Raw genomic sequence first — 13,359 nt, forward strand, 5'->3', positions numbered from 1 at the left:
CTACTAGCGTTTTACTAAGCGAATAATAAGTTGCCAGACCTATCTATTAGACCGTAACACAGAAGTTGACAGTAGCAATGATAAAATTGATATTGGATTACAGTAGATACGAACAGGTTGTGACTAGTACATTACATGGTACATTATTTGTTCGTTATCTATGGTAAGGGGTAAATAAGTTTATTTACCTTTTTTGCTTTACGTTTAAAATTGAGAAAAATTTATTTGAACATATTAGTTATTAGTGATAAAGATTTGTTATGAGATATGGCTGCAGTTAGTCTAAGTACCTCTGGAAAATTATTGTCACTTATTGATGACATCGAACTAATATCGAAGTAAGTATTTTAAATAAAATGATTCATAAGTCTACTATAATATTTTCTTGCTTGAAATTTGTAAATAAAACTAAGTATTTTGTGAGCAGTTAGATTTTTTAAGTCAAGTTTTAGAGGTCTAACCTAAACAGTTTTTATTTGATAGCTTTATTTATGAACTAGCAACGCTTTAATAGTCTTGTTACTTAAACATTCGAGCACTGTGGCATGAATATTGAGTCTGCCGCTACTTTACTTCCCCTTGATCACCATGAGCAGTCTCACCTTCCTTGTAATGTTTCAAACCCCAGCTCTGGCCATCACTGATGGGGTACCACATACTCATTATCCATCTCTCTGCCCTGTGCTGTAACTTCTCCAGCTTCCCTATCTCCGTAACCAGATATGGGTACCAAATCACTGCACATATTCCGTCATTGGGCTCGCCAACATGGAGTACACCTTTTCGTTTACCTTCATTTCTTTTCTCTTCAGTGTCCTGCCAATGAAACTTCCCGTCTGCCATCCCAGGTTGTTATGTAGGGTTACGTCCAGGTACTTCTAATCCTCTGCCTCCTGTATCTCTTGCCCTTTCTAGCAGTAAACTTCTTTTGGTATTGTCTTTTTTTGTAAACCTAACTATATTTGTCTTGTTTACATTTAATGCCACTCCATTCTTCAGTAACCAGCACTCTAGCATGTTCAAATCACCTTTCAAGTTTTCCCCACCTCCCACTATTTCATACGACCGGTCCACAAAAATCCGTAGCTTACTTCCCTTTTTCTTTCCACTGTTCTTCATCATGAGGTATAAACATATAATTGTAATGTAATTTTAGAGGGAATTGTGTGAGAGGTTTACTAAAGAAAGTATAAGATTTTTCTCAAAATATTTTTTTTTATTATGCCTGTGCTATAGTTGCAACAGTTATCACACAGCACTCATGCACAAAGATGAATGTCCACAAATAGATAGCAGCTGAAGCATTGGAAAATAGCAAATGCCAAGGAAAACAAACATTTACCATTCACAGAAAGTTTTCAATTTTTCACTCTGCTGTGCACAGATTTCTGTGCACTACCACCCAGAAAACAGCATTTCAGCTGCATACATAAGTGTTTTTTTATAGTTTATGGCACTTTTGGTTAGGTTAAGTCAGTACATTAAAAACAAAGTAAAATCTTAAATTTTAATTATATTAGGTTTGCTACCTACATTTAAAAACAGATAATTAATTCCTGACCAACAGTTAGCACTATTGTACAATTTTTTTTAATGTGGCTTACTAACATCACTAACTATTAAAATGGTAAAGTGCTGGTGAACTACCTACTAGCAATATCGTAGTGCCCTTTTATATAATGGTCAAAAAAGAATGTTCGTAGCTTAAAAATGCAGTAAAAGTTCCATATTACTTATCCAATTTAATTCCTTGATCCTGATGGGATGATCTTGAATAATTATACAGATTCTGTGGTAATCTAAGTACTTTACTTTTTGAGAGTTCATATCGACAAGGGATATTGTGACCTCAATGTTGGATTAAGATTATAAATATTAATAAGTATGTAGATACTAATAAATGAAAAGATATTAGGTTCAGACTTAAGTTATTTATTATTAAATAGCCATCTTTGATAAGTATTTAACATAAAGATAGATCAAAAATTATTTCAGAAGTCTTTATCCATTGCATCTTTTAACCCTTTGGGAAAAGGGGGCGGGACGTGACCCTGTGTCCCCCCTTCCTCCCCCAAGGAACCCACCTCTGCCCCTGGGTAGCTATATATTATTTTATGCGATTTTTTTCAGTATTTTATCACACATAATTGGTGTGTTTCCTGTGCGTGCAGGGAGCTGATCGAGAACACGCTGCCGCAGAACAGCAAGAAGCTGTCGAGCAGCGAGCACGCCCTGCTGACGGAGCTGCTGGTGTCCAAGGACAAGGAGCTCAAAGACACACTGCAGCTGGCGGAGGAGCAAGCGAAGATCAACTTGAAGATGGAGGAGCTGAGAGCAGAGGTCGACCGGCAGGACCAGTACATCCAGCAGCTGCAGCGGCAGCTGAAGGAGGCCGAGCAGATTCTCGTGAGTTCGGTTGCCGCTTGCTGCGAGGGGCCTAGCCGGGGGGGGTAGTTTAGGGGTTCTATTTCCCCCCCCCCCCACCCCTGTACCACCAAATATTTAATTAATTACTTATTCATCACTCAAACAAATTTCATATTAAAATTAATAAAAATTTTACCATTACAATATTTAAATTTAAGAACCGAAAACTGCTAAAATACCACTATTTTACACCTTAAAATCCAAATTTTCCCGGGGGAGAACCCCCGGAACCCCCGCTATAATACCGGAGGGGGGGGGGGGCATACTTCTTAACACCCCCCCCCCCCCCATACACAAATACTGGCTATGCCACTGCTTGCTGCACGTATGCGTGCACACGTGCAAGAGTACGTTCTTGCTATAAAGGTTGTTTTATCTGGTATCCGTAGCCCTACAGCCGACCGACAATTTTATCCAGTTTATTTGGGCCACTCGGGAATGCCGGGGTTCTCACAGACAGGGCATGGATAAACTGTTTTCAAAACCTGGGAATTACAGGGAAATTGACAATATTCTATTAACAAAAATAGTATTAGTAAATTTTCATTTTTCATTCTGTCATGTAGGCCTGGTATCTTAATGTTTTAAAACCTTTTTTGAATTTTAATCATAAATTTATGTGCCATTGATAATCCATATACCTGATATTTTTGGTAACACTAAAAGTAAGGGATGCAAACATCTGTATTAATTTGAAGCACAGTCAAATATATGTAGTCGTAAGCCTCATCCCAATGTTTTTGGATGGGTGGTGTTGTTTATATAGTTGTGATGGAATAAATAACAGTGAAAATTGTATATTTTGTAGAGAAACATCCTGCAAATATTTCTTAAAAGTGTAATTTGATAATAATTATGAATGGGCCAATCAAATCGTCAAATACAATCAAATCCTTAGTAATTGAAGGATTTGATACTCAGGAAAAAGATTCAAAGAAAAACATTAGAGGAAATAAAGTAAATTAAAAATTTCAACCTGATAATCTCTGAAGTTTAATAGGTCAATTTTTTCTTCATTCTTAATCTGTTTCCATTCCCCAAGATATTGTACTTTTAACGTGTAATTATATATACATACTTACAATATGTATTGGGTCTGGAAACTTAGTTGTAAAGCAACTATTTAAAAGGTAGAATATTTCAACACCATGGTTAATAATTTTCATTTACTATTCATTATTTTAGTTTTGACTCTTGGCACCTAGATTTGGATTCAAGGAGTATATTTGAGGTACTCTCTGGGAATTTAATTTGAGATTCATATTTGAAAAAAAAAATGGGATTTGACCCTTACTAATAATAGTAATAATAATGCATATTGTGAGCTCATCTGGCAAAAAATTAGGCACCCCTGGAGAAATCATTACAAGCATCATTTAATACAGTGTAATTCTACCTCTGGACATGAAAACTGCCTGGATTCGGTTAGGAAGTGAGTCCACCAGGTTGTGCTTGCGTGTCGCATCCAGATTAAACCACTCACGGAAGATTTGATTGTGCAGTTCCACCAAATTGCGGAGATGCTGATGTCTGCGTTTTACCTGCTGTTCCAACATACCCACAGATTTTCAATGGAGTTCAGGTCGGGTGATTTTGCAGGCCAATTGAGATATAATAGGGTGGGGGAGTGTTCATAAAACCAATCACATATGCATCCAGTCTGAATAAACGTTGCTGCTGTCATCTTGAAAAATTGGGGTGTACTCATTATGCAGATGTTGACTGAAAGGCAACACCTAATCATCTAGAATGTTTAAATAAACATGCTTGTCCATGTTAGTGGTCACTGTAGTTAGCAGGCCCAATCCATGATACAAAAAACAGCCCCGAAACATCAGAGACCCACCTCCATCTTGAACCTGACCTTACACACAACCAGGATGAAATGCTTAGTTTAGCCTCCGGTGCTCTCAACAACGTGAATCATTGGAATTGGTACGCCCCTTGTGTTGTCTTCAGTACATCATTAAATAGTTTATGAATAGCCTCGGACAAAAAAGGGGAAGTACAAGTGAACCCAAGGCAAACATTAAACAAATTTAAGTACTCTCAAAAAGGAGAATAAAGTGGATCAAGTAGTGATTTAGTTAAATAAATAAAAGGTGGTTTATTTGAACACTTATCCTATTTATTTGGCATTATTGTTTTCATTATTTTCTTTTGATAGTGGTTTGGTACATGTTAATTTTTTTTTTTTACTTAACAGTGTTAGTTACATCAGATCGCAGACAGGAACTTTATATTTTAACAGGTGGTGTTGGGAATAAGTACCGGTAAATTGATTTGTTGTTAGAGGGGCAGTTGTGTTTCAGATTTTTAATAGCTGTTATTATTTGACTGTTATTAGATGCATTTAGTGTATCAGTATCAGCAACATTAGTAAACATGGGTTGAGCAACCTTTATCTGCTTCATTGCACAAAGCAATCTCATTTTAGCCAGTGCTGTGTTTTGTGTCGCGGTTTTTGTTCTTCTTTCAGAGAAGTTTGCTTTACATAATTGTATTTTTTGTATTTGTTTATCTGGTTAATTTTTTTGGTTACTAATAGTGGCAAATTTTCTGTATTTGTGATGTTCTTAAGACAAAGTATGATTTTCTGCAATACAAAAAAAATCTGGTAATTCATGTGTCCAATATTTGTCATTCAGTTTTAGTATTTGTGTTGTAATTGCAAGGTAAGTATGTAGTATAATGTCTATTAGATTTTATTAATTGAAGGGTGGACAGATTGTATTGTACAATTTGATACAAATTTGGATTTTCCAGCATGAGAGTAATTAAGTAATTTTGTAACTCAGTAACTAACATTTGGATCTTATGCGAGAACGTTGAGCACCAGTGCTGTAGGATGTAAATGGGAGAAGAGCAGTTTCTCAAACCTGAGAGCACATGGACTTTGAGGTAATTCTTCGTTTGTTGTTAATCGGGTAGGATTTGTAACAGGCCACAGCAATCTACCAGGCGAAGCAGAAGCTGCAGTCGATAGCCCGAGCCAACAAGCGACCGGTCCCTTCAGAGGAGCTGATAAAGTTTGCTCACCGTATCAGCGCGTCCAACGCAGTCTGTGCTCCCCTCACGTGGCAGCAAGGAGACCCTCGGCGCCCTTACCCCACAGGTAGGCACGTGGCTTTGTTAGTGCTTGCCACTGGACAGTTTTGCTCTTCAGTTTCCACCTACTGCTGTAACTTTTTTATGGAGTTTCTGCATACTTGTTATATCAGGAGCCTTGATTTGGGCTTGATGTATTTAACCAGAACAGTGTTAAAACACACATTTGTTTATAGTCATTGCCAAAAATTCACAAAATAGTTCATAAATCTAAAATTAATACTAACATTACATTAGTGTCTCCCTTATCTGGCATAAATGGGCCGGAAAAATGTTGGATATAAGGGAGATGTTAAGAAAAAGCATATTAAACATAAAACTGTTATCTTAATACAAACATAATACCTAATATTTTTCTCGAAGCAACAGTGCTGTACAGTCACTGTGACTAACTAGCTGCAGTAGAGTAAGAAGCAATAAATATAGACTATGCTCATGCTTGCAACTTGCAGTTCTTGTTGCATATTGATGTTTTTTGTTGTAGTGCAGAATCAGATAAATAAGAAATTACTGTACTTACGAAGCACATCACAATTATTGTAAAATAAACATTTTTAACTTATTTGTTCAAGCAGAATTTATAGGCATGCAAGTGTGCATATGAGTGTGTGTGTCTGTGTGTGTGCGCGCGCACGCGTGCTAATAAAGTAAATATTAAAAATAAAATCAGTCAGAAAAGCTGGACATCCATATCAGTGTTGGAGTTTGCAAGGGTTTCTAAGGGTTAATAATGGTGTTTGTTTGCAGACATCGAGATGAGGCTGGGCTTCCTGGGAAGACTGAGCGACATGCCGATCAATGGCCACCTACTGCAGCAGCAGAGCAGCCTAGGAGACTTGCACAGGACGGGGCATCCTCCAGGTGCGAGATCTTGGTTTAAGAGCTACGTATCTCTTATACCGTGTTTTATCGCATAATCGTCACACATTGTTTGGTGAAGTTATTCATTAAAAACAAAACCTATTAATGGAAAGTAAGTTTATTTAAAAAGTAGAGCATACAAAAGCACTCCAACAATTTAAATTAGTAAGTCATGCAACAAAAAACATTTTGTTCAACTTTAAATAGAAAAACAAAAACGTGACCCGAACATGAGTCAGAACTAATACACAACTATCGTCTTAGTACACACCATGAAAGAGTGCGGGCTATCAAATGTAGTTAACTCGCACTAGACAGAGTGCACGCGTTGCATGCAATCAGCAAGCTATCAATATCAATATTCAACTACATGCATGTGCTATATAAGGGAATCAACCAACATAACCAAACATGAATGATGCTAACTAGTGCTGGCTACATTTTTACAAGCGATGACGAAGATGAACAGATAAAGGTTATAACATTTTAAAACATATTTAAAAGAAAATTTATACACATCAAACAACTTTGTATTTCTGTTAATAATTTAAGTAAGCGGTAATATCGGAATGAATATTATATTTCAACTTTAAAATACATCATTTTATACAGAAAAATACCTACACAAAAGCACTTGGAATCTAACAGTAGGACCAAAAATATAATGTGACATTTATGCAAGAATTTTGTTTCTCAAAATTTTGACGACCTAAAATAACTGTGCAACGATTATGTGATAAAACATGGTAATATCACAATACCTTAAGGGACCCGCCTAGTCAGGGGTGTACAGTTGGCACATTATATCTAGAAGCCTGAGTGACCGTTACGGCCAGGGCAAGCAGGCGCTTAACCTTGTGACTGCGCATGCGCAGAGCGCTTGCGAGGGGGTTGATCACATGACCGTGTATGCGCAGAGCGCTTGGGTTAGGCTCATACTATCGGACCAGAAAATATAAACCTTTTTCTGTAGTTTCTGTGCAGGATTCAGCCAGATTGGACTGTCCTACATATTTTGTTTGTGCTTAGAGTCATCTGAATTCACTACATTATGTGCTTTTGGTGTTATGATTAATTTATTTTAAACATGGTTTTACTGTAATCAGTCCGGACTTTAATACACTTTGTCTTATAATTATTACTAGTGTTAATTTTGTCTTGTGAATATGTGTGTTATGAAACACTTTCGTGTGCGTGGCTAAATAAATAAATTTGTTGCGGTTTTGTTATCACGATGCCACCGGTATTATCAACGGTGAAGGGGAAGAAACGGCATTCGCAAGCCCGTGAAATAATTTATAATGTATTGTCATTTATGGAGAATGAAGCTAAAACTATAGAAGAAAAGGCACAGTTGAAAAAAGGCACAGTTGAGGACAGCTGCAGCTACTGGCGTGTCTCGTAGCGCAGTGCAGAGAATAAAAGTGGAAGCAAAAAAGTTGAGCATCGGAGGATATTCTTTCGATACACCTGATAAGAAGAGACAGAAGACATGAAAATACGACCTAGATAATTTTGACCAAGCAGTACTTCGCAGAAATGTATATAATTTTATGTAACTGAAAAATGTGTCCCCACAGTGGAAAAAATACGAATAAAACTGCAACAGGACATTAATTTCCAAGATTGCAATGCAACTTTACGAAAAATTTTAAAAAGGTTTGGTTTTCGGTGTTGAAAAACTAAGTCGCAACGTCTCATTTTGATTGAAAAGTCTGATATACGACAGAAGCGAATTGAGTATTTGAGAAATATACGAAGTTTCAGAAACGAAAATCGTAATATTGTGTACATGGACGAGTCTTATGTTTTGTCATCCAATGTGCAACAGAAATCCTGGAGTGATGACTCGACCCACGGCCTGTTGACACCTGTTTCTAAAGGACATAGACTAATAATGGTTCATGGTAGCAGTGAAAATGGTTTTGTCCCTAATGCCTTAGTGATGTGGAAATCTCAACAGGAGACTACCATCACAACATGAATCAACAAAACTACGAAAAGTGGGTAAAAGAAAACCTTATTCCCAATATTCCTGCTAATACTGTTGTTGTTTTAGACAATGCATATTATCACAACATCAAGATAAATAAGTCTTCAACATCTAACTCGACTAAACACAACATGCGACAGTTATTGCGAGAGCATGGTATTCCTTTTGCAGATGACATGCTCAAGCCAACACTTTACACAATTATTAAGCAGCATAAGCCAAAGCAAACTCTTTATTCAGTAGATGAAATTTTGAAATGTTAACGGGCATACATAGGGGCCTGTTCTTTTCGCGATTAAACGACGATAAACGCGAAATCACCGTTAAATACAGTTTTTACGCTAAATCGCCATAACACAGCGTTTTTACACTAAATTTTGTATTAAAGCGCGAAATCGCAGTGTTTTTACGCGAAATTTAAATACTGGTTATAAGACGTGTCTCATCAATGGTAAACAAACACCGCAACATGGCCGCCGAACATTAATCATAAATGCACTAAAGCAAACAAAAGCTTACACACACTCACGTTATAATGTTAAACCCAAAAATATACTGTAAAAATACGCAAAACTACAGCGTTTATTTTCCTTTCCGGCATAATGTTTGGATAGATAAGACAAACAGGCTAAGTTTTAAAGCGTACGCACACTAGAGGTGGGTCGAAATGTATCAACCTGATACTTTGGCACTGATATGCGCCTGTATCAGGAATGGCAAACGAGTACACTTGAAAAGTATCAAGTACTTTAGTATCAGTTCAGAATTCGCTTGGAACAACACCACGGCCAATGTGCGCAGAACCCGATCGCAGATGACGGTCACTTGGGCGGAGCTTGTGAAAGTGGAGGGAGCAGGAACGACGAATAACGGCATACAACATTGTGTTTGCCACCATATCACCCTGACTTAAATCCCTTCGAAAATATATGGGCTAAAGTGAAAGGCAAAGTTGCATCGCATAATGTAACGTGTGATTTACAAGACATAAAACAGCTCTGCGAAGAAACATTTAATAGTATGGGGGCAGACGACTGGAGACCATACTGCGAGCACGTGAAAAAACTTGAAAACGAGTACTACGAACGGGATGCACGTTTCGACATAGAAATTGATCCCATAACCTAGGAGGTGTGGACAGCGGCAGTGGTAGTAGTGATGACGACTGTAATACGGGTTATTCAAGCGACGAAATGGAAGGCATTGCTCCATTGCCAGCGAGCAGCGAATAGGTCAGGTGAGAAGTCAATGTTTTTAGTTTCAAAGTAGACTCGATGGTTGACTCCCCACCTTGTTCCCTTCCTCCTTACTATGAGATCTGAGCATTTAATGACAGAGAAATGAAGATAAAGATGTAATGCAATGTCTTTGAGTGCTTTTATGTCTCTTTCATGTTGTAGCATTGCAAACTGTAAGACCCCTGCCTCCTCCATCTTTCATTAGTATTATTTGAGAAGAACAAATATTCTGTTTTGTCATTTAGATGAATCAACTGGGTATATAGCTTCAAGTCATAATGACCTTAGTTTTTCATACTTGTTTTTTTTGTGATTATTAATACGTATTCTTGTAATAAATCTGATATTTAATATTACTGGTTTTACTGGTACTGGTTTTCACTTTGTTTGCTAGGTTATTATTTGTGGAAATGCATTTTTTTTTTCAGTATTTTACAGTATTTACTTTCAATATTAAAGAAAAGTAGCGCGACTTCTGGGTTTTAGCCGCGTCCAAGGCGAATAATTCACAGATGTTTCGGTCAACATTATCAGATTAACATTACCTACTGAGGTTATTACAAGTTCTTCTCCCTTTATTACTCTTGCCTGAGAGGAGTGTTTCCCGATTGGCTGCAACAGTGGGCCAATCACAGCCTTCCTTTTGTCTGGGTTTCCTGATGGTTTAGCCAATCGGAGCTAGGGGTGCTGGCAGATCAGTGGCTTCTTCTCTTCTGATTGGCCAACCAGACAGGTTGCCTCTTCACCATTTTTCAACCTCTTTTTGGAACTTCTTAAATAGAAATTTTGCAACCACAGTCATCAACACTCGTCCCACAATGGGGCTTTAGAAATTTTTAGCCGCCATCCCACGGACATGTTTGTCCTTTGTTTGTAGCGTCAACGCCAAGCGCTTGGGACATATTTGTGTTGATATGATTTCACTTTTCGAGCACAGAAAATTTTATTGTTTTGCTATAGAAACAGTGTGGACCTGTAGTGAGCATCATGTAATAGTAGACGGTGTTGTTTTTGGGTGCAAACTAAATAAAATAAATCTAACTATAAGTTCTACTAATCTTCTTCAATAGAGACTGCCCAACTAAATTCATATTTATATCAAAATTTAAAACATCCACAAACAATTTAAGGATTTTAATTTTTGAAGTGTTTTTGACGTTCAAGTCAGGTCATCTGTTAGCCAGGCCAATCCGAGTTGTAGTAATATAATTTAAGGTATTTTGTGTCTAAAAATTAATCAGAAAAAAATAACTAATTTTAATCCTTTTCTCTTTACAAAAAAAAAGTTTTAAAATAAATTACGAAAACAGAGCTCATCAGCATATTCTTTAATGCTTTTTGTAAATATATCCCACTCTGCTATTTTGAGCAGTTTTCAAATAGCATGGTTTCTTCTTAAGCTTCTCACACAGCGTGTCCAAGTAGGCAGGGCTCTCTTACTTCTTAGTAATAATCCCCAGGCTTAAAAAGTCAGTGATATCCCGAAACGCATACCAAATTCAGGATTCCACACAGCCTTAGTCAAAATTTATTCAATACTAAATATTGCTTCCCTTTTACTATTTGTTTCATTATGACTAACATCTTGTTAACAATGAGGTCTTTAGAAAAAGACTTGGCTATTGGAGAAGCAATCTGCCAGTGCGTTTGCCTGGAGCTATTTCAGGAAACCATGATAAACACATCAGGATGGACTTGAGATTCAAACCCAGGTTCTCCAGAATATGAGTGCAGGTTCTTACCAAGTGCGCTGCCTAGCTAAAGTTCACAGTTGTTGGTACTAATAAGCTCCTGATACTTTCCAGAACCACCGGTGCCCCAACAGAACCAGTTTGCCTGGCACCCGTCTGGCGAGATACACATGAGCGTGGGGGGCCAGGGGTCTGTCGCCATGGACACCAGGAACCACAAGGAGAGCGAGGACGTGGAGGTCATGTCGACCGACTCCAGCAGCAGTTCATCCAGCGACTCCCAGTGAACCAGCTGTTTGTTTGATGATCGAGTGTTAACAGTGGGATCAAGAGCAGGCGTGTACTTCAGGCTGGCCATTGAAAGCATCTGAAGCACAGAATACAGCTTCTTTGGTCAGTACAAACTGCATTTGAAAATGGTAGCTAATATAAGCGTTATTTAATGTTCCAACATTTTACAAACAACTGCTAGTGCACTTCAGAATGAGTGGCATATGCAGTAGGTACAAAAAAAGAATGGAATGTTAAATGATAAATTCAAAATAGCTTCTGTTTAAGTTCCTTCAAAAATACCAGACTGAAAACTGAACTTTTGAAATATTCAGTGTTTGCTTATATTGTATGTATCTGTTATTAAGTTATTATGCTTTCTGTGTGTTGATGAAACATTTATCCTGCAGGAAGGGTAAACACATTCTTTCAGTGTTGCAAAAGTCTCACAATGTATAACTAACAAAAAATGTATGCTATAGAGTGTGGTGTATCTGTCACAATGAATTGCGGGAGGAATAGGAACTAAAAATGCCATCTTAGTTCAAACCATTTTTAGGCCATAATTTCTGTCATAATGTTTGCCTGTTAAGCATAGTAAATACTTTAATAGAATTCATGAAGTACATAATATTTTCTTTTTTGAAATAGTTTTCCCCTCTGTGATCTCTACCCTAACAAAGACACATTTTCAAAATATAAAAGGAAAACAATTTTGGCATAAAAACTGTTCCGCTCCTAAATTGGTTGGAAATTTACCATTTCTGGCTGTTACTCATATGTACTAAAAGTATCTAAGCTAAATATATTGCATTAAATAACAAACAATCTACATCAGAATTGAAAGTGTTGAACTAGAAAATAAGTTTTAAATGCTGATTAAAAAAAAATTGTGTTAGGCTAGTGCAAAGGGTGTCCTTTTACAGTCTTATTGAAATGTTTTCTGTACGTATGTAAACAGTATGACCGCGTGACATCCAACCACGTCATATCACAAATACAGTTTTTAATTGTAAGTTCGTCACAACACAAGATGTAATAGTCCAGAAAAAATGACAAACCTCTGTGCCCCCCCCCCAAAAATAGATTTTAACCCATGTTGGCAAATATATCATAACATAACCAAATTGAACCAAACATTGTATTTTAAAATGCCAGAATTCTAAGTTTGTTTCTGGCATAAAAAATTACTTTTCATAAAATATTTAATAGGCTGACATAAAAAGATTTTATTTTTAGTTAAAGAAAATATCAAAGAATATTTTCCTTATTTTCAATTATTTATTCATAGGGCAGATTCGTATATACGAACTTCAGTAGCTTTGACACATTGAGAAAATACTAGTGATGGGTTAAACTCCAAATTTTCTCGAATCCAAATCTAGGATTCAAGAGTCAAAATTGAAATGTAAAAGAAAAATTTTAACAAATATAAAATACTTCTCATAGCACTTTTTTGCCATATTTTAAATGTTGCTAACATATGCCTAACTTAACCATTTGATAAAATGAAAAGCTACTTGGAATATCACAATGTCAATTTGCAGAATGGTTTAAGAATAAAAAATATTTTCAAGGTTTTCGCCCCACTGAAACAAGGCTTTTTTCAGAATTATTAAAAAAAATAAATTTGGATTTTAAAAACTAACACAAATTATATATAAGATCATCACTGAAACTTCTTTAAATACAACAAAAAAAATAATAACTTACTGTTTAATCATTAAAACAAGTGGTAGGTACTAAATGCAGCAGTACACCAACTCTATCT

The 13,359-nt window shown here is 36.6% G+C and overlaps 1 protein-coding gene across 1 annotated transcript; it reads left to right on the forward strand.

Annotated features, from left to right (window-relative positions):
• Positions 1-55: 55 nt before the first annotated feature.
• On the forward strand, positions 56-12,216 carry LOC134543159 (mediator of RNA polymerase II transcription subunit 4). The gene is made up of 5 exons (XM_063388025.1): positions 56-338; positions 2,172-2,406; positions 5,371-5,542; positions 6,283-6,396; positions 11,433-12,216. Exons 1-5 carry the CDS (start codon positions 268-270, stop codon positions 11,603-11,605), a joined length of 765 nt encoding a protein of 254 aa, XP_063244095.1. The 5' UTR covers positions 56-267; the 3' UTR covers positions 11,606-12,216.
• The last annotated feature ends 1,143 nt before the right edge of the window (positions 12,217-13,359 follow it).

The sequence above is a fragment of the Bacillus rossius genome (genome assembly GCF_032445375.1).
Source record: "Bacillus rossius redtenbacheri isolate Brsri chromosome 9 unlocalized genomic scaffold, Brsri_v3 Brsri_v3_scf9_2, whole genome shotgun sequence".
NCBI classification, from domain to species: domain Eukaryota; kingdom Metazoa; phylum Arthropoda; class Insecta; order Phasmatodea; family Bacillidae; genus Bacillus; species Bacillus rossius.